This window comes from Aedes albopictus, chromosome 2, assembly GCF_035046485.1.
Source record: "Aedes albopictus strain Foshan chromosome 2, AalbF5, whole genome shotgun sequence".
Taxonomy (NCBI): Eukaryota; Metazoa; Arthropoda; class Insecta; order Diptera; family Culicidae; genus Aedes; species Aedes albopictus.
The window spans coordinates 345,485,264-345,507,616 of NC_085137.1; the positions used below are offsets into that span (position 1 = coordinate 345,485,264).

The 22,353-nt window shown below is 43.7% G+C and overlaps 1 protein-coding gene across 2 annotated transcripts in view; it reads right to left on the minus strand.

Moving 5' to 3' along the window:
* Positions 1–5,406: 5,406 nt before the first annotated feature.
* The window catches only part of LOC115263181 (cyclin-dependent kinase 14-like), a 632,917-nt gene continuing 615,970 nt past the window's right edge, over positions 5,407–22,353 (minus strand). For both annotated transcript variants that reach the window (XM_062852660.1, XM_062852661.1), the window contains 4 exons: positions 12,441–12,702; positions 12,165–12,377; positions 11,928–12,107; positions 5,407–6,650 (listed from right to left, as the gene is read on the minus strand). In XM_062852660.1, coding sequence (XP_062708644.1) covers positions 6,577–6,650; positions 11,928–12,107; positions 12,165–12,377; positions 12,441–12,702 — 729 coding nt within the window. In that variant the 3' untranslated portion in view covers positions 5,407–6,576. The remainder of the gene's footprint in view (positions 6,651–11,927; positions 12,108–12,164; positions 12,378–12,440; positions 12,703–22,353) is intronic.

Here is a 22,353-nt window from a genome sequence, read left to right on the forward strand (position 1 = left end):
GCTCGTTCATTATTGCTACTGAAACAAGTGTGTTTGAAAATTTAAGTGAAACACTTTGGATTTTCGTTTCAATTGTGGGTCATTTAAAATTTTCAATGTGCTAAAAACACTATTTAAAACAATGTTTCCAATAGTGGTGCACGCCAGTAGAATGATCATTATGTGTTATGAAAAAGGAACACAAGTTCGACCGCTTAAATCCAATTAACCGGCGCCCGTAGCCATTGAGAGACTAACGCGCAAAGGTGAGGCACTACTGCTCTGCTGAGTGAAGCACAAGCAACACCACCCAGAAGAGAGACTACCGAGTGCTACGATGAATGAAAACGTTTTCCGAATCGAAAAGAAAGACTCGAATAGTATGTCAAACAGATAAAGTGACTCATTCAAATGTTGCATGAAAGTGTATCATTGAAACGAAATTAAACGCCCCTGGTTGTGATGCTAAACGGAACTGGCACGAGACATTCCCGCGAGACAAATAACATCCGATCCGCTGCAGCACTAGGTTCAGCGGCTCCGAATCGCAGAAATGACTGGTACGACGGCGAATGTGAACAGTTAAAAACGATGAGAGTGCAATATAGACAAAAATGTTGCAACACCGTACGAGGACGAATGAGGCACGTTATAGACAAGCGCGGAACAGGCAGAACACAGTCGTTCGGATGAAGAAACGCCAGCAAGATCACGAGACGAAGGAAGAGCTGTATCGCACTGAGGGCACGCAGAAGTTCCACAAGAAGCTGAACCACTTGCGAAGAGGCTTTGTGCCACAAGCCGACATGTACCGAGACAATCACGGGAGTCTTCCCACGAGCGAGCGTGGGGTGGTCGAGAGGTGGCTACAGCATTAGGGGCTGTCCATAAACCACGTGGTCATGAGGGGGGGGGGGGGGGGTTCGGCCAATGACCATTTTGTATGGACGAATAAAAAAAATTGTATGGACTAATGACCACGCGGGGGGGGGGGGGGGGTTGAGAAGTCCTAAAAAAATGACCACGTGGTTTATGGACAGCCCCTTACGATGAGCATCTTAATGGCGATGTTGCCAGCCCCGAAGGCAGCGCGGTAACAGATATAGGAGTACGTGCGGAGAATGTAAGATTTCCGGCCTATGATCTCCAAGAAATTGAGGATGTTGAAAAATAGCAAAGTCGCTGGAACAGATCAACTACCAAGCGAGCTTCTAAAATACAATGGAGAAGCACTGGTGAGAGAACTACACTGTATCATTACCTACCAAGATTTGGGAGGAAAAAGTATTACCGGAGGTCCTCCGGCGGAGGAATTGATGGAGAAGATCGTGTGTTCCACCCACAAAAAGAGCGACAAATTGGGTTGCTGGAATTATCGCGCGATCATACTCCTGAGCGCTGCTTGAAAGCTACTCTCTCTTGCAAGAGAGTTCGTGGGGCAATATCAGGTTGGATTAATGAGTGAACGTATCGCTGCAACGGACCAGATGTTCGCCATTCGCCAGGTGTTGCAGAAATGCAGTGAATACAACGTGCCCACACATCAATTGTTCATCGATTCCAAATCGGCGTTTGATACAATCGAACGAGATCAGCTATGACAGATTATGCACGAATAATACGGATCTCCGGATAAACTGACACGATTGATCAAGACGACGATGGATCGAGTGATGTGCGTAGTATGAATATCCATCAGGGACACTCTCGAGTCCCTTCGACTCTCGCAGTGTGTTACGGCATAGTGATGGTCTGTCGTGCTTGCTGTTCAACATTGCTTTAGATTAGATGGTGTAATAAAGAGAGCGGGGATAAACACGAGTGGTATGATTTTCAGCCTGCTTGGTTTTGCCCATGATATTGATATAATAGATCGCAAATTTGATACGATGGCGGAAACGTACATCCGACCAAAGAATAAAGCCAGGCGAATCGTATTAGTAATTGATGTGTCGAAGACAAAATACATGATGGCAAAGGGCTCTAGGGAGGATTCAAAGTGCTCGCAATCCCGATGATGAAATTCGTGTACTTAGGCTCACTGGTGACTGCCAACAACAATACTAGAGAAATTCAGAAATGCATTGCAGCAGAAAATTGAGCGATCTTTGGACTTCACAGAACTCTACGATCAAACAAAGTTCGTCGTCGCACGCAGTTGACCATCTACAAGACGCTGATTAGACCGGGAGCCATCAATGGGCACGAAGCTTGGACTACTATACGAGCAGAGGACCAACGCGTCCTTGGAGTTTCCGAACGGAAGGTGTTGCGTACCATATACGGCGGAGTGCAGATGGAAGACGAAATGTGGAGAAAACAAATGAATCACGAGCTGCATCATCGCGCAAATCAGAAGGCTACGATGGCCGGGTCACGTCATCAGGATGTTTGATAGCAACCCGACTAAAATGTTTCTCAATAGTCATCCGATCGGTACAAAAAGACACGCGCAGCGAGCTTGGTGGGTCGATCAAGTAGAGGAAGATTTGCGAACCCTTCGCAGAGTGCGGAACTGGAGACACACTGCCATGGACCAAGTTGAATGGAGAAGACTCCTTCGTACAGCAGAGGACACTCAGACCTTAGTCTGACCGGTCAGGTAAGAATTATTTGGCAGATCTTACACCGTGACGAACCACGACAAGGTGATCTGCTTCCGTCACGGGCCAAGTGCGTCGATTTAATTGACAGTTAACAAATTGCACATATCACAGTTGTTCCTCTAGGATTACGGCTTCCTAGAGGTCTTTTCGGTCTTCCAATATGTACTGCTAAAAATCTACAATTGAGACATGGACAAGTATCATTGTTTTCAAATCCGTTTATCCAGGAAACCCCATTTGGAATGATGACTTTTTTATAGGCTACTATCTACTCCTCTACGATTCCCAATAGTTTCAGTGGTTTCTGTTGCGAAACTGTTTAGGTTCGACAGTTTTTGTTTTTCTAATTTTCAACCTTTTTCTACTAATTTTGATTTCAGTTAATTGTATTTTGTTCTTTTTTTTTTCTTACTGCTTTTCATTATCATAGTTGTCTTTGTCCCTTTGTGTGTTGGTTGTTAGTGCTACTACTACCTACTAGAACTAGATCATCAATTCGTCGTTAATGGTAAAATGTTGTTTCTTTCTATGAACTTCAACGAAACTTTGAGCAATAAATCAAACGCAACCGATTTCGATTTTTTTACGTTTAATACGTGGCTAGATTCTAGAGGAACGCGGAAAGTCTTTAGTATTGTTATGCTGGGTAGCTTGTGGCTCTAAATTTATCGGGGAAATTCGTTCACTACAAAGATTTCTTTTGATACTACGTAGCGCCTAATGGAGTGAATGAGTGTAACGAGATGCTAGATCTTTAACGGGAGTAACGCTAGGATGGATGAAATTCGGTTAAGCTGTGCTAGTCTTCAGATTGAGTGTCGTCAGTTGATATTTTCTATCGTAGATTCTACTGTGGATTGTAACCACCACTACCGTACGGTTCTAGGCGGGACAACTTAAGTCGAAGTTGGTTGAAAACGGATTTGGATTAGGAATTGAGATTCGTTCTGATGCTGCAAGGTTTGAGTGGTTTAGAGTTTTTTTTTGTGTGTGAAATTGCTGAATCAGTCAACGAGGATTTGGAACATGTTTCTCTTTTGGTACAAATACGCAGTATAACGACAACCGTATAATCTGTCCCTGAGGAGTTTGTTTAGTTGTCCTAGCTTCACTCTTGCATGCTTTGTCGTGTAGGTAATCTATGCGCGGAAATGAGGTGTAGTGAAAAATCAAAGAAAAGCTTTCGGAAAGTTAGAAATAAAGAAAAACAAAACTGAGAAAACGAAATATTTTAATATTTGAATGAATATTCAGTTTGAATATTTTCTAATTCCATCACGCATTCTGGAACTCTACCTGAAATATGAGTAAATGATACGTAATAATGAGGAAAACATATCAGAATATTCCAAAATGAACTTTGAAACTCTTGTGCCTTTTTAATTGTTATCCAAAAGTACGCAACTGTTGAGTGGAGTTTTCAAGTTTTACACAGAATTGACTGAGCGGAAAGGAGTGAAACCCATAAGCACCTTAATAAGAAAAATCGGCTGTGCCCATTCATAGCATCTTCTTCTAGGTTTCCTTATTTTTACGCATGGATATCACCATTATGCTTGTATAGCATATGGAATCCCAAATCAACCAAGTTCTGAGCGATGGATGGTAATTCTCCGATATAACCTATCGTGGCGCTAACTTCGAGTCTGACCACAACATGGACAAGCTACGCCAAAAACTCTCCGTCATCAATACTGTACGGTACCTACGACCACCACGTTACAACTCAGAGCGACTCTAGGGGAGTGCTTGGAGTACAGTAAAAGCAGCCATCATCGATGCAGCCGAGAGCACCATCGGGTACGCGGAAAGGAGTTGACGGAACGAATGGTTCGATGAAGAGTGTAGAGAAGTTTTCGAGAAGAACGCACCAATGGCGGTAATGCTGCAGCACGGAACCCGACAGAACATTGAACGATGCAAGCTGAATTGGGAGCAGCAGACCCCTCTTTTCCGCCTGAAAGAAGCGGAGTGCGAGGAAATGGAACTGCTATGTCGTTTTCAAGAAACAAGGAAGTTCTACCAGAAGCTCAAAGCATCATGCAACGGCTTCGTTCCACGATCCGAAATATGCAGGGATAAGGACGGGAATCTTTTGACTGACGAGCGTGCAGTGATTGAAATATGAAAGCAACACATCGATGAGAACCTGAATGGTGTGGAGAACGTAGGCATCGAAAATCAAGGCAAAGGAAAAAAATGACTTCTTCATTGTAGCAGAGGCCAAAGATGATTGAAATCTTATCCAGAGGGAAGTCATGGATGTCATTCACCAACTCAAAGCCTGCAATGCACCTGGTAAGGATGGTATCACAGCTGAACTCATCAAAATGGGAACACCTACCCGCACCGGTTGATAGTCAGCATAGAAGAAACCGAACAGCTACTGGAGGAGTTACAGGGAAACAATGTCCCATTCACAAGAAAGGCGATCATTTGGATAGTGAGAACTTCAGAGCGATTATCATTGTGAATGCCGCCTACAAATCATCTTCCGTCGTCTGTTACGTAAAACGAATGAGTTCCAGGGAAGTTATCAAGCCAACTTCATCGACGGCCGGTCGACAGTAAACCAGATCTTCACCGTACGGCTTTCAGAAATGGGAGCTATGGAAAATGTTGTTCCCTCGGATTTGAGTCGGATCATTGAACAAGATGTCGCTGTAACTAAACAGCGATAGATTCTACAATTTCATAGAAGTTCAACATGTTTGCGAAGTTTAATTATTATTTCAAAGCTTGGTATTAATCATTGTTTCGCGAACACGCGAAACGCGGGACAAACTTCAAGTGATGATGAAATGAAACTAAAAAACGAAAATTCAATTGATTGTTTTTTTACTTATCTTTGTTGTTGAAATCACTTTTTTTTCCTAAAATTTTCTCTCTTTCTCGCGTTCGTTCATTCGTTCTTTTGTATTCCACAAAGTGTCTCCACCGTGTTCCGGGTGAGATCTCAACCACGGCAGGAACTGAACCTGCGCGCTTATGTGTGTGTCTTATTCGTTCACATTTCACAGTGAAACATTTTTTTTTTTCATTAATGAATTAATACATTTTCCCCTAGTGAACATAATTCAAAGATGAAATTTAAAACATAACTATAACTAAAACATTTGGGACAGTTGGATGCAGAAATGATACAAAAAAGGATAATCCAACCTAGTAATACATTTTCTTTGCGTTAATTATGTTAATCTAAAAAAGATTGCTTTAAAAAAATTGAAATGAATGAAATTCCTAGGATTGCGCAGCTACTGATGATGATTTTGATGTATGCTTTTTTGTTTGATGATGATCGATATCTAGTTAAAATCGCAATCGAAATGCGGGTGAGTGGACAAGCTCCATTTTGTCTACCTTTGGAGGTTATTATTTCCCTAGATTCAACAACTCCACTCTACTCGGTTGCTGAAAGTGTAGATCTCTTCCTTTTAGTTAGGTGGTTAATTACTGATTAGCTAGTTAACTTGATATAGCATGTTCTGCCTGGACTGGACAGCAGCACATGTTGATGTCCCTTTATCAGTGTAGCATTGGTAAGATTACTCCACTCGTTGCGCCGAATGCTGGTCCTCATTTTGCCTAGTTTCAGAGTGTGTAATTATCTCCTAATCCACAAATTGTTGCTCATCGTTTCGTTTGTCGTGTCTCATTCTCACTAGAGCCATCCGTACAAAAAAAAATGTGTCTCTAGTGGCAATACTCGGTATTTCCGTTTTCATTAGGTTTTATAAACTTAATTCAACAACTTTGTAACAATTGCGTAACGCATTTACCACAAAGAACGTTGAATCCGTTGCGCGGCAAGTCGCGCGTCATCGCGGCATTTCGCTCTCTCTCTTTCTTTCCTACAGTTACTCTTACACACATTTTTGTTTTTATGTTTCATGATCACAGAACGCAGAACGGGGGGTGGCACATTGTGCACGTGCATTCACTACTAACAATAATAACGTATTGCATCTAGGGTTTTACTTTGTCTTAACTCTCATTTATGGTGTTGATGGTGGCGGTTGGGCTCCGGATGCAGGTACACACCTTCCACCGTGAAGATGGACGTTTCTGAAATGGGAGTGGAAAGTTTAGTACGGTTGCGTGTTACGTAATGGCAGTAATCAAAAGTTCGATTGTCCACGACCACGATGAAGTAAACTTTCAAGTTGCATGTTTCAGATGGAACATTATGGAACTTCCCAGCTTGGGAAGTTGATTTTGCTCACAAGCAATTTAAGATGGTGCAGATGAGTTAAGCTGTGACAGCTCTACTATTAGTTAGTCATTACTAGTAGATTATGCACGAATACGGATTCCCGGATAAACTGATACGGTTGATCAAGGCGACAATGGATCGAGTGATGTGCGTAGTTCGAGTATGAGGGACACTCTCGAGTCCCTTCGAATCTCGCAGAGGGTTACGGCAAGGTGATGGTCTTTCGTGCTTGCTGTTCAACAATGCTTTGGAGGGTGTAATAAGAAGAGCGGGGATAAACACGAGTGGGACGATTTTCACGAAGTCCGTTCAGCTGCTTGGTTTCGCCGATGATATTGATATTATTGCTCGTAAATTTGAGACGATGGCGGAAACGTACATCCGACTAAAGAGTGAAGCCAGGCGAATCGGATTAGTCATTAATGTGTCGAAGACAAAGTACATGATGGCAAAGGGCTCCAGGGAGGAATCACCGCGCCCGCCACCCCGAATTCATATCGACGGTGATGAAATCGAGGCGGTTGAAGAATTCGTGTACTTGGGCTCACTGGTAACCGACGACAACGACACCAGCAGAGAAATTCAGAGGCGCATTGTGGCAGGAAATCGTGCCTACTTTGGACTCCGCAGAACTCTACGATCGAATAAAGTTCGCCGTAACACGAAGTTAACCATCTACAAAACGTTGATTAGACCGGTCGTCCTCTATGGGCACGAAACATGGACCCTACGTGCAGAGGACCAACGCGCCCTTGGAGTTTTCGAACGGAAGGTGTTGCGTACCATCTACGGCGGAGTGCAGATGGAAGACGGGACTTGGAGAAGGCGAATGAACCACGAGCTGCATCAGCTGCTGGGAGAACCAACCATCGTCCATACCGCGAAAATCGGGAGGCTACGGTGGGCGGGTCACGCCATCAGGATGTCGGATAGCAACCCGACTAAAATGGTTCTCGAGAGTCATCCGACCGGTACAAGAAGACGTGGAGCGCAGCGAGCTAGGTGGGTCGACCAAGTGGAGGACGATCTGCGGACCCTACGCAGAGTGCGGAACTGGAGACAAACAGCCATGGACCGAGTTGAATGGAGGCGGCTACTATGTACAGCAGAGGCCACCCCGGCCTTAGCCTGACCGGTAAGTACAAGTAGTTAGTAATTCGTAGATTGCATACTGGAAGTTGTCATTGTAATTTTTTTCTATTAGCTTTTCAGCTTATAACTAGTTTCTTCAGCATCAAATGATAAGGTTATAGTGTTACATGCTTAAGGACAGACTTGTTAGGATCCCAAAATGGCCGCCACAATGGCCGACTTTGGCACCTACTCACGATTTCGAGCGCACAAATCTCATCATAAACAAAACCAGCGCACCTGATCTTCTTATTTTAAGCTTATTACAAGTGAGCAAGAACAGAATAATGAAATGCAGTTATTTGAAACTTGCTTCTTACGATTTGTGCGTCTAAAGTTTTGATGAACTGTTGAAGCGGGCTTTCATCACGTTTGTCCTTAAGATCTTTCATTGCAATTGCTAATGAAAAGCCATTTAGGGAATATTCGATATGTAATGCATCAAAATTCTTAATGGTCAAAACCCTTCTAGATTTTTTTTTGTAGAAACAAATAAAAACATCTCAATAGCACACAATATAATATTATAATTCTTTCAGATTACTTTTGAGTAAAGCCTGTATCTGCAATAATCTGAAAGCACGGTAATTTTGCTAAACATACGTTTAAATTATTTATACTACCAATAAAATTCCATGAAAATCTGTAGTCAATTTAGAAGTATATAAATACAGTTGTGGAGCAATGAGACAGTAGAACGTGAATAAGGCAGCATCCATTTATTATGTTACGCTTAAATCGGCATTTTCTTGTATGGGTGAAGTTCTCGAAAGCACCTTTTCTAGTTTTTGAGCTACAGCTAAAGGTATTACAATTACATCGATAAATAATAAACCTAAGTATTTTCAGTAAAATTTTAAACTATTTTATCAATCTATTGTAGAGCTATAGCCACATATCTGTGTCCAGATCATTATAGGAACAGGTTTGGATTGGAGGTATAGAAAATCTCCAGAAACCCACTAATATGTTCTTCAAACCCCACTTAAACTTCCTGAAGCCGTTTGACAAAACTTGAAGTGCTCCCGAAAACACCTGAAACGCCCTAAAGCGCCCATAAACATTAATGAAACCCCCTTATGCCGTTGGAAACATCACTAAAACGTCCCTGAAGATACTTTTGAATCCCCTTGAAACGTACCCGAGACTCACAGAAACTTAAATGTCATGGAAAAAATGTAATGATATTTTCCAGTTCTACTATTTCCAGTGCGAATTTCTGCCCATGAACCAAAACCTTCAATAATGCTAGTTAGACATGATAAAATAACGACATCCTCGATACACATTTTTTACGGGGTGCAGGGATGTGCAAATAACGAAATGTCATTTTAGTGACATTTTACAACCCTGCCTGAGGCTCATATAACCTATTATTTACTATTAATCATTCCTCAACCCTTTGGAGACGGGTGGATCACATTAGCCCAGCCGAGAAAATTGATCTTTATGAACGTGTTCTAGACCAGCGAGGTTGCATCCAGAAAGACGAAAACTCTGTCTCCAACCCCCTTTAAAGCACTGAAACTCCCTTGTACACCCCCTGAAACGATCCTAGAAAAAACCTGCAACTCTCCTTGAAACTCGGCGCCGTTGCCATAGTTACTCTCAATAAAGCTTGCGCACTTTAGAACCGGTTCATTACCAACCGGCTGCAGATCAAAAACGGTTTGACCTAGAGAAATATGTTGTAAGTCTATGAGCCTCTGCACGAATCTGGTGTACTGCCCACTCCCACAGAAAATTTGAAAACAGCGCGCACAGTAAAAGTCAAATGTGACTTTTACTGTGCGCGCTGTTTTCAAATTTTCTGTGGGAATGAGCAGGACAGGGCAAATTCGTACAGAGGCTCATAGGATACTGCAAGCACCTGATCTAACCTCACTTTGTCTGACAGTTCAGCGAGCTTGTTTACAAGGTGTTAGAATTTATAACGCGCGACGAAAATTAAATTTACATTTTCCGTCCCGAAACCATTATGATATGAAAATACTGATTATTCAACTCGACTAGTACAAAACCAATCGTCTAATTACCGTTTTGCTGAAACTGTATCGAAAAACAGTTTTGCCGGATCTCCGTCAGAGACCGAGTCCATGTAAACAAGCTCGCTGAACTGTCAGTGCACGGCTTCAAGACGTCATCTTGCAGTATCCTATTGTCGCAAAAGTCTCAAAAAAATGACCACGTGGTTTATGGACAGCCCCTTTATCTGTATTAACGAGATTTTTAGCCCTAGGCTAGTTCTTCTCGGGACCCACACTTTACTTCCCTTCCGAAGGAAGAACTCACATTTTGCGAGTTTGTCGGGAGTGGGATTCGATCCCAGGTCCTCGGCGTGATAGTCAAGTGTTCTAACCATCACACCAGGTCCGCTTCACTGATCAGACTTTCTTAAGTATGGCTTTGAACATCAGGATACAGTCCAGTGAAAAAGTTTTGTCAAAAACTATCCTCAAGCGGTAATTTATGAAATTGCAAAAAATGTTGTACTCACTCGGTGCAGAACTCGATTTTTACAACACTCTTCGTAATTATTCAACTCGGCAAGCCTCGTTGGATAAATGCACGGCTCGTGCTGTAAAAATCTTCATTCTGCACCTTGTTGCGTAAACTACTATTTCGTCGACCGGTTTCGGACGTGATCTAGCCCATCTACAGGACAATGTCCGACTCGAGTCCAAATATTTTATATACTTTATTCGCTAAACAGCCCAAATGACAGCAGTGCCAGATCACTTTGTGTTTATACCAGTCCTCGTGATATTCATTCAATAATTGCTTCAGGGATTTTTTTTCAGGAATTATTCAAAACAATTTATTATTAATCCCACCAAAGATTTAGCACAGACAAACAGACGTAACTCTTAGTCTTAGAGAAAATTCATCAAATACTTTTGCCCGGAGTCTTTTGCATGAGCACACTGCCACCTGTTAGTAGAACCACGCGAGACACTGTCGGCCAAGATGGCAGTGCTGAAAAATTCATTTCGTCATAATTAAATTCAATCATCTACAGCTCATTTTAGATGCTGAACCTGAGAAAATGGTATATGAAAAACTTGTGCGGCTAGATCAGTTCTGCAAGAAAGTCACGGAAAAACCGTTATTTTTCGAATATTTAAGGTAAATGTCACGGACTACCTTCGAAAAATGCAAATGATATTCACGGTGAATATCATTTGGCATTTTTCATAAATAGTCCGTGACATTTACCTTAAATATTAAAAAAATAACGGTTTTTCCGTGACTTTCTTGCAGAACTGATCTAGCCGCACAAGTTTTTCATATACCATATTCTCAGGTTCAGCTTCTAAAATGAGCTGTTGGTGATTGAATTTAGATATGACGAAATGAATTTTTCAGCACTGCAAGATGGATATCGATTTGACGTTTATCTAACACGCACATTACTACACAAATCACCTGTAATTTTCATTTGCATCATTCAGCAACGTCAAAGCGATCGAACACTAGCGTCTCTGGTAGAAGGATCGCAGAAGAATTGATCGTTGAATTCAGTAACAAATTTTGAAAACGACGTTTCAAAATTTGTTACTGAATTCTTGTTCCAAGTTGTTTTTAGGAGTGTTGCGTCTGTTTATCTGTGGATTTAGATTTTATCAGGAATTCTCCTGCGAGTTTCTCTACGAACAGGCTCATAGACAAAGTCCCCCTAACTCTTTTAAAAAGAAAGTCTTCGTGGATAACAGTCGTCCCCTTAAGGTTTTAGTGGACTTCTGAACACGTTATGAACTTTGAGTAAAAATGTTCTTGTAGAAATTGTAAACATATGTAGTATTTCAAGTATAAAAAAACTTCAAAACTACTCAAAGAATAGTGTGAAAGAATAGTTTTATTCATGGTGACTTACGAATTTGCTTGTGAAGTCACAGCCTAATTTCAAATAAAATGATTGGATAAAAAATGCCCTAACATCCGAACTTTTGATTACTTTTCATGTGGATTGACATAGATGTCAATGCTTAAGATCTTACCATCCGGCAGTTCGTATAACTTTTTTGGCAACGGAGCAAAGTACGGATGTCGTAGCGCCTCGTCGGCGCTTATCCGATTGTCTGGATTCAGCTGTAGGAAAGCACTAGCCATCATTTCACCCTCGATAATATCGTACAGGCGGGGAAAACTTAAACCTAGCTTGCGGGACTTGAAGAAACCTGGAGAATAAAAACAATGAGTATTGGGAAAGTTGGTGTCATGGTGAAAGACGTTACCTAACATATGCAGCTTATAGCCCGGTAAATGCGTTACGCCCGGCCACGTTTCCTCCGTGGGCGTTCCGAGGATTTTGAAGATCTTGTCCAGCTGGTCGTACGTGTCCCGGATGCCGGGGAACGTTGGCATGCCCGTGATCATTTCCACGAAAATGCACCCGACACCCCACATGTCGAGCGAGGTTGAATACTCGGTACTCCCTAGTAGTACGTCTACGGATGAACGCAAGAAATTACTTCACATATTTTCAAACTCTCAATCCCTCAACCACTAACCTGGAGGTCGATACCACAGCGTGACCACCTCGTGCGAGTAGGTATGACTGGGAACACTCTTGGCACGGGCCAGCCCAAAGTCGGCCAGCTTCAGTTCGCCCATCTCGCTGATGAGCAGGTTCTGAGGTTTCACGTCCCGATGCAGGACTCGTCGCTTATGGCAATAGGATAGCCCTCGTAGCAGCTGAAACAGAAACAACCGCACGTTCCGATGGTCCAGCCCACCCGGATGCCGTTCCATGTACTGCGAGAGGTCGGTATTCTGTGGAGCGGGAAGAAAAAGAAGAAAACTCACACTAATCACACTAATTCAATTGCAAGCTGATACCATCCCAACGGACTGACTGGCCGGGCCGATTGACCACCCGGCAAATGGGGAAACCGGGCATGAAACGTATCGTGGGAGAACATAAATTACAACAAGCGACCCCACGTGAAGCCTGCCAGGAGCCGTGCTCTAATTATTAATTAAATTCAATAAATCGTTTTCATGGCTTTTGCCGCGATAATGTTCAGTGAGGAATATTTGCAGGATGCTTCTCATCTCGGAGCGAAGTGGTGCCTATTAAAGGTAAAGCTATGAAGATGCTTATCATTTGTTATTCGATCCAATGAAAGGCTTGTTATGCTCGTATCATCAATTAGTCTTCTATGTTACAGCACATACAATACGAACTCATTATCGTTTAGATAAAAGGCATTGTTGTACTTCATCCATTACATGAAAGTATTCTCATTTAACTTAGATCCTTTGTAATACCCTTATGTACAACCAATGTAGTGTAGTCATGCATGAACCATCATCATATCGAAGTGTGTTACAAGGTAATGTTCTCTCATCTAGCATCCCTTCATCTCTTCATCGCCTGCCCACGCCCACCCACATTTCCTTGTATACACCGAACATCGCAATGATTGTACTCTGGTTAAGCCAACATACAGTCTGGCTGGTAATTTATGTGTTTTCACCACTTACACCATATGTCAGCCTACTCAGAGAAATCACCTGTTTCCCGGGCAAAACTTCCTCAGATCGGAACGGTTACTAAGAAGATCAGTGGTTCTCGACTAAACGGGTCCCGATTTAGAAGTCTGGTTTATTCAGTACCGTTAAATATATATTTTGGTGTTGGTGTACTTTCTAAAGTTTCTGAAGAAAGTCGTAGAAAAAGAAAAATAATGTAAGGAGAATGTCATTCCTGATGCCAAAATGAGTATGGAACAAAATTGTATGCGGGCATTTCAAGAAGCTGTGAATGGCGTGGATTCTGCGAGAATCCTTCCAGGATTCTGCGAGAATCCTTCCAGGATTCTGCGAGAATCCTTTCTGGATTCTGTCGAGAATCCTTTCGGCGAGAATCCTTTCAGGATTCTGGGGTAGAATCCTTTCAGGATTCTGGGAAGAATCCTTTCAGGATTCTGGGGTAGAATCCTTTCAGGATTCTGGGGAGAATCCTTTCAGGATTCTGGAGAGAATCCTTTCAGGATTCTGGAGAGAATCCTTTCAGGATTCTGGGGAGAATCCTTTCAGGATTCTGGGGAGAATCCTTTCAGGATTCTGGGGAGAATCCTTTCAGGATTCTGGGGAGAATCCTTTCAGGATTCTGGGGAGAATCCTTTCAGGATTCTGGGGAGAATCCTTTCAGGATTCTGGGGAGAATCCTTTCAGGATTCTGGGGAGAATCCTTTCAGGATTCTGGGGAGAATCCTTTCAGGATTCTGGGGAGAATCCTTTCAGGATTCTGGGGAGAATCCTTTCAGAATTCTGGGGAGAATCCTTTCAGGATTCTGGAGAGAATCCTTTCAGGATTCTGGGGAGAATCCTTTCAGGATTCTGGGGAGAATCCTTTCAGGACTCTGGGGAGAATCCTTTCAGGATTCTGGGGAGAATCCTTTCAGGATTCTGGGGAGAATCCTTTCAGGATTCTGGGGAGAATCCTTTCAGGATTCTGGGGAGAATCCTTTCAGGATTCTGGGGAGAATCCTTTCAGGATTCTGGGGAGAATCCTTTCAGGATTCTGGGGAGAATCCTTTCAGGATTCTGGGGAGAATCCTTTCAGGATTCTGGGGAGAATCCTTTCAGGATTCTGGGGAGAATCCTTTCAGGATTCTGGGGAGAATCCTTTCAGGATTCTGGGGAGAATCCTTTCAGGATTCTGGGGAGAATCCTTTCAGGATTCTGGGGAGAATCCTTTCAGGATTCTGGGGAGAATCCTTTCAGGATTCTGGGGAAAATCCTTTCAGGATTCTGGGGAAAATCCTTTCAGGATTCTGGGGAAAATCCTTTCAGGATTCTGGGGAAAATCCTTTCAGGATTCTGGGGAAAATCCTTTCAGGATTCTGGGGAGAATCCTTTCAGGATTCTGGGGAGAATCCTCACAGGATTCTGTGGAGAATCCTTTCAGGATTCTGAGGAGAATCCTTTCAGGATTCTGGGGAAATCCTTTCAGGATTCTGGGGAAAATCCTGTCAGGATTCTGGGGAAAATCCTGTCAGGATTCTGGGGAAAATCCTGTCAGGATTCTGGGGAGAATCCTGTCAGGATTCTGGGGAGAATCCTGTCAGGATTCTGGGGAGAATCCTGTCTGGATTCTGGGGAGAATCCTGTCAGGATTCTGGGGAGAATCCTGTCAGGATTCTGGGGAGAATCCTGTCAGAATTCTGGGGAGAATCCTGTCAGAATTCTGGGGAGAATCCTGTCAGAATTCTGGGGAGAATCCTGTCAGGATTCTGGGGAGAATCCTGTCAGGATTCTGGGGAGAATCCTGTCTGGATTCTGTCGAGAATCCTCTCAGGATTCTGTTGAGAATCCTCTCAGGATTCTGTCGAGAATCCTCTCAGGATTCTGTCGAGAATCCTCTCAGGATTCTGTCGAGAATCCTCTCAGGATTCTGTCGAGAATCCTCTCAGGATTCTGTCGAGAATCCTCTCAGGATTCTGTCGAGAATCCTCTCAGGATTCTGTCGAGAATCCTCTCAGGATTCCGTCGAGAATCCTCTCAGGATTCTGTCGAGAATCCTCTCAGGATTCTGTCGAGAATCCTCTCAGGATTCTGTCGAGAATCCTCTCAAGATTCTGTCGAGAATCCTCTCGGGATTCTGTCAAAAATCCTCCCAGGATTCTGTCGAGAATCTTCCCAGGATTCTGCGAGAATCCTCCCAGGATTCTGCGAGAATCCTCCCAGGATTCTGCGAGAATCCTCCCAGGGTTCTGTGAGAATCCTTATCGGATTCTGTGAGAATCCTTATTGGATTCAGCAAAAATCATCTCAGGATTCTGCGAGAATCCTTCCTGGATTCAGGCGCGAATCCTCTCCGGATTCTGGGAAGAATCCTCTCCGGATTCTAGGAAGAATCCTCTCCGGATTCTGGGAAGAATCCTCTCCGGATTCTGGGAAGAATCCTCTCCGGATTCTGGGAAGAATTCTCTCCGGATTCTGGGAAGAATCCTCTCCGGATTCTGGGAAGAATCCTCTCCGGATTCTGGGAAGAATCCTCTCCGGATTCTGGGAAGAATCCTCTCCGGATTCTGGGAAGAATCCTCTCCGGATTCTGGGAAGAATCCTCTCCGGATTCTGGGAAGAATCCTCTCCGGATTCTGGGAAGAATCCTCTCCGGATTCTGGGAAGAATCCTCGCCGGATTCTGGGAAGAATCCTCTCCGGATTCTGGAAAGAATCTTCTCCGGATTCTAGGAAGAATCCTCTCCGGATTCTGGGAAGAATCCTTTCCGGATTCTGGGAAGAATCCTTTCCGGATTCTGGGAAGAATCCTTTCCGGATTCTGGGAAGAATCCTTTCCGGATTCTGGGAAGAATCCTCTCCGGATTCGGGGAAGAATCCTCTCCGGATTCTGGGAAGAATCCTCTCCGGATTCTGGGAAGAATCCTCTCCGGATTCTGGGAAGAATCCTCTCCGGATTCTGGGAAGAATCCTCTCCGGATTCTGGGAAGAATCCTCTCCGGATTCTGGGAAGAATCCTCTCCGGATTCTGGGAAGAATCCTCTCCGGATTCTGGGAAGAATCCTCTCCGGATTCTGGGAAGATACCTCTCCGGATTCTGGGAAGAATCCTCTCCGGATTCTGGGAAGAATCCTCTCCGGATTCTGGGAAGAATCCTCTCCGGATTCTGGGAAGAATCCTCTCCGGATTCTGGGAAGAATCCTCTCCGGATTCTGGGAAGAATCCTCTCCGGATTCTGGGAAGAATCCTCTCCGGATTCTGGGAAGAATCCTCTCCGGATTCTGGGAAGAATCCTCTCCGGATTCTGGGAAGAATCCTCTCCGGATTCTGGGAAGAATCCTCTCCGGATTCTGGGAAGAATCCTGTCCGGATTCTGGGAAGAATCCTCTCCGGATTCTGGGAAGAATCCTCTCCGGATTCTGGGAAGAATCCTCTCCGGATTCTGGGAAGAATCCTCTCCGGATTCTGGGAAGAATCCTCACAGGATTCTGGGAAGAATCCTCTCCGGATTCTGGGAAGAATCCTCTCCGGATTCTGGGAAGAATCCTCTCCGGATTCTGGGAAGAATCCTCTCCGGATTCTGGGAAGAATCCTCTCCGGATTCTGGGAAGAATCCTCTCCGGATTCTGGGAAGAATCCTCTCCGGATTCTGGGAAGGATCCTCTCCGGATTCTGGGAAGAATCCTCTCCGGATTCTGGGAAGAATCCTCTCCGGATTCTGGGAAGAATCCTCTCCGGATTCTGGGAAGAATCCTCTCCGGATTCTGGGAAGAATCCTCTCCGGATTCTGGGAAGAATCCTCTCCGGATTCTGGGAAGAATCCTCTCCGGATTCTGGGAAGAATCCTCTCCGGATTCTGGGAAGAATCCTCTCCGGATTCTGGGAAGAATCCTCTCCGGATTCTGGGAAGAATCCTCTCCGGATTCTGGGAAGAATCCTCTCCGGATTCTGGGAAGAATCCTCTCCGGATTCTGGGAAGAATCCTCTCCGGATTCTGGGAAGAATCCTCTCCGGATTCTGGGAAGAATCCTCTCCGGATTCTGGGAAGAATCTTCTCCGGATTCTGGGAAGAATCCTCTCCGGATTCTGGGAAGAATCCTCTCCGGATTCTGGGAAGAATCCTCTCCGGATTCTGGGAAGAATCCTCTCCGGATTCTGGGAAGAATCCTCTCCGGATTCTGGGAAGAATCCTCTCCGGATTCTGGGAAGAATCCTCTCCGGATTCTGGGAAGAATCCTCTCCGGATTCTGGGAAGAATCCTCTCCGGATTCTGGGAAGAATCCTCTCCGGATTCTGGGAAGAATCTTCTCCGGATTCTGTGAAGAATCTTCTCCGGATTCCGGGAAGAATCCTCTCCGGATTCTGGGAAGAATCCTCTCCGGATTCTGGGAAGAATCCTCTCCGGATTCTGGTAAGAATCCTCTCCGGATTCTGGGAAGAATCCTCTCCGGATTCTGGGAAGAATCCTCTCCGGATTCTGGGAAGAATCTTCTCCGGATTCTGTGAAGAATCTTCTCCGGATTCCGGGAAGAATCCTCTCCGGATTCTGGGAAGAATCCTCTCCGGATTCTGGGAAGAATCCTCTCCGGATTCTGGGAAGAATCCTCTCCGGATTCTGGGAAGAATCCTCTCCGGATTCTGGGAAGAATCCTCTCCGGATTCTGGGAAGAATCCTCTCCGGATTCTGGGAAGAATCCTCTCCGGATTCTGGGAAGAATCCTCTCCGGATTCTGGGAAGAATCCTCTCCGGATTCTGGTAAGAATCCTCTCCGGATTCTGGGAAGAATCCTCTCCGGATTCTGGGAAGAATCCTCTCCGGATTCTGGGAAGAATCTTCTCCGGATTCTGTGAAGAATCTTCTCCGGATTCCGGGAAGAATCCTCTCCGGATTCTGGGAAGAATCCTCTCCGGATTCTGGGAAGAATCCTCTCCGGATTCTGGGAAGAATCCTCTCCGGATTCTGGGAAGAATCCTCTCCGGATTCTGGGAAGAATCCTCTCCGGATTCTGGGAAGAATCCTCTCCGGATTCTGGGAAGAATCCTCTCCGGATTCTGGGAAGAATCCTCTCCGGATTCTGGGAAGAATCCTCTCCGGATTCTGGGAAGAATCCTCTCCGGATTCTGGGAAGAATCCTCTCCGGATTCTGGGAAGAATCCTCTCCGGATTCTGGGAAGAATCCTCTCCGGATTCTGGGAAGAATCCTCTCCGGATTCTGGGAAGAATCCTCTCCGGATTCTGGGAAGAATCCTCTCCGGATTCTGGGAAGAATCCTCTCCGGATTCTGGGAAGAATCCTCTCCGGATTCTGGGAAGAATCCTCTCCGGATTCTGGGAAGAATCCTCTCCGGATTCTGGGAAGAATGCTCTCCGGATTCTGGGAAGAATCCTCTCCGGATTCTGGGAAGAATCCTCTCCGGATTCTGGGAAGAATCCTCTCCGGATTCTGGGAAGAATCCTCTCCGGATTCTGGGAAGAATCCTCTCCGAATTCTCAGAAGAATCCTCTCCGAATCCTGAGAAGAATCCTCCCGGGATTCTGCGAGAATCCTCTCAGGATTTTGCGAGAATCTACTCAAGATTCTTCGAGAATCCTTTCACAATTTTAGGGGATTCCCTAGCATGCTTCTGGACTGAGATAGAAGCAAGTGAGTATCACTTTTGCGAGTGAGTATTCCCAACACTGCTTCTCGGTTGAGAAAGACTCCGCATTCGGCGCACATTCAATGGAGAGAATTGTAGATCAACAAGTAGCAAGTATTCCACCAAGCAATCTTGGCGATGCATTAGTAAATTTCCGAATCCTTCACATATTTGAGAACCACTTCTGGTATCTAAGCATCAAAACTGGAGCACCGGGCCACGCCGTTTCCATACCGCAGCATTCGTTAGAGCAGAGTATACGAAACGAACCGACAAACACATCCGGTATCATCATTGTGCCATTAAGCACACTTCCCTTATATCCTCGCTTGGATGGTTGGTTGGTTGGTTGGTCGGTCGGTGTGTTTCTAATGCTTTTCAAGGAGCCATGAATCATTTTACTCCACCGCTACTGTTTCTGTTTTAGGAAGAAGGATTGGGGTTGGATACTAGAACGAAAATCGTCTCCTCCCTCTCCTAGATTCCCCCAATGCAATGCAGACTTTCTTCGGTTAGGTTTGGTTCCAGCCCCACTCCCACCCTACTTTTGGAGCCAACCCTATACGTGCGAAAATCCAGGACACCGCAGAGCAATTGAGCTTACACACTATCGGTTCGGTATCTACTAGCAGTACCTATTCGTTGGAAGGAGAGAGTAAGAAATTGCACCACCACGACCGACTGCAAACGACGACGACGACGACGACGGTAATACAAGCGAGAGGCAATAAATCAAATTGAAGTGGAAAATTGATACTACCACTAGTGGTGCGGTGGTGGGGGTGACGTGGCAAGTGGCGTCCTGAATCAGGTGCGTGTGGGAAACTAGGTTTACCTAGATACTCGGTCCAAGCCGGAAATGCGAGGTTGGAAACTTTGTTCTTCCGATTGGTGTGCAGGCAGCAGCAATGGTTACATTGTAACCGTTTCGGCTTTCTGTGTTGTAAAATTCATGACTGGATATGTGCGTTTGTTTTACATGAAGCCTTTTATTTGTTTTCTCGGGGAGAGGCTTTATTACACGAAGGGCCATAAATAAAAGGGGTTGTTTGTTGCCGTCTTTTGGCGGCTTTATTGGAATTCGAAGCAAAATAGGGGGCATCCATAAAGTACGTCACGCTTAGAGGGGGGAGGGGGGGTTCTGAAAAGTGTGACAAGCAATGTATTAAGTATAGGAAAAACCCGTACGAAGGGGGGAGGGGGGGTTAAAAATTCCCATTTTTAGCGTGACGTACTAAATGGATGCCCCCATAATGGTTGTGTAGGGAAGGGATATAGCAAAATGATTTAATGGTGCCCGTTATTTTACACTTCATTTCGCTGGCGACAGGAGTAATATACAGCAGATTGACAGTAGATAAAATCGTATCTGGTGCAGGACAGTGAATAACAGCTTTATATTCTAGGATGAAAAATAGAGTGGTTTATTGCATTACCATCATTTGAAGATAAATTCGTTTAAGATGAACTCTGAATCTAATAAATAATTATTTGTCAGAGTCACTGTTAATTATACTAACATTATGTATGTGACATGTACTGTACAGGTAACACAACATAGCTAGAGTGAATTTCTAGATGCTTTTTCGCTGTTTATGACATTAAGCAGATATCTTCTTTGGCTGTAACAGCAATAATTATAATGAAAATCATATACATTATCAAAACATGAGAATTACAATCAGGGATGCCAGATGATTTTCTGAAAAATCTGCATAGCTTATTTCAAAAACCAAAAATAACGCCGTTATTTAAAAAAAATGTAATTAACATAAAACGAAATCTGTACGGATGCTCAAAAATCTCTATAACGTAGACAAATGATATGTTTTAAAATTTTGGACAAAATTGCGAAAACTATGGAAAAATATTCTATTCATATTCAAACATCTTCTTTTTCAGAATGCTCATGATATAGGAAAGTTATTTTTATAAAGAAAAATTCCCTCCGCAGTTTAGGGCAATTCTTCAAATTGAAAAAAGGCCATTTTTCGAGGTACTTTTTTATGCGTCTTCAAAGAACGATTACGCAAATAAAAAATACATAAAGTTGAATATCTGCATTTTTTCAATTGGGTTTGTACCGTGAGGTCGCCATTCACCGCTCATGCCCCATTCACCGCTCATTTTGGGTCAATCATACAAAAATGATCAAATGTTAGTAAAGTATCGTAACAAAAGTGAATGTAACATGCTGCCACATTAAAAAAACTTTTATTTCACCAAGCTTTTATATGGGTGTACCTGAAATCTCGTTCTCAAAAAATATTTCTCACACTGCGCTGCAGGACAACAAGGGAACTGTTCAGGGCAAACAGCGGAAAAAAACATCCAACAGGTAAAACCCGTTAAAGATTCCATTTTGACAAAACAGGATGAACTGAACGTCATGAATCATCAATACTTTAGTAAATAAAAGTTATTTTGTATTTATAAATGAATAGTTTCTGTGATTCCATGAAAAAATAATCCGGTGAGCGGTGAATGGATGCATGAGCGGTAATAGGAGTCAACAGATAACACATTTAAAGTTTTATTTTTTCGGTTGTAAACATATTTTACAATCGTTTTATATTTTTTCTATAATAACAACATAATTGTTGAGTTGTTAACGTAAATTAAAGTGAAATATTCGCAAACGTCGATTTTTAATGTCATATACTTAACGAAAATGCCGTTAAATGAGCGGTGAATGGCGACCTCACGGTATTTAAATCTATTGAAGAGGTAGTTTTACCAAAGTATGGAATTGTATAACCTCTGAAGATTTGAAACAGAGCGTCAAAGTTCGACCAAAAAATAGGTGCTTTTTGGGACAGACCATATTCTGAATGTTGGAGGTTTCTCTATCCAAAATAAGAATTTTAAAAGTCGGTATTGAGTGATATGTTATGTGTACATAACTGCTAGTAATAATAATTATTTTCCAAATTTTTCCCCGTACAATTTTTTTTCGCTACAAATAATTGAAACGTTGAAAAAATTAAAAAAAAATGCAGTTTGTACAGATTGTTATTTTGCGTGGTTTACTCATAGAACCATTACTTACCTTACCGGTCAGGCTAAGGCCGGGGTGGCCTCTGCTGTACATAGTAGCCGCCTCCATTCCACTCGGTCCATGGCTGTTTGTCTCCAGTTCCGCACTCTGCGTAGGGTCCGCAGATCGTCCTCCACTTGGTCGACCCACCTAGCTCGCTGCGCTCCACGTCTTCTTGTACCGGTCGGATGACTCTCGAGAACCATTTTAGTCGGGTTGCTATCCGACATCCTGATGACGTGACCCGCCCACCGTAGCCTCCCGATTTTCGCGGTAT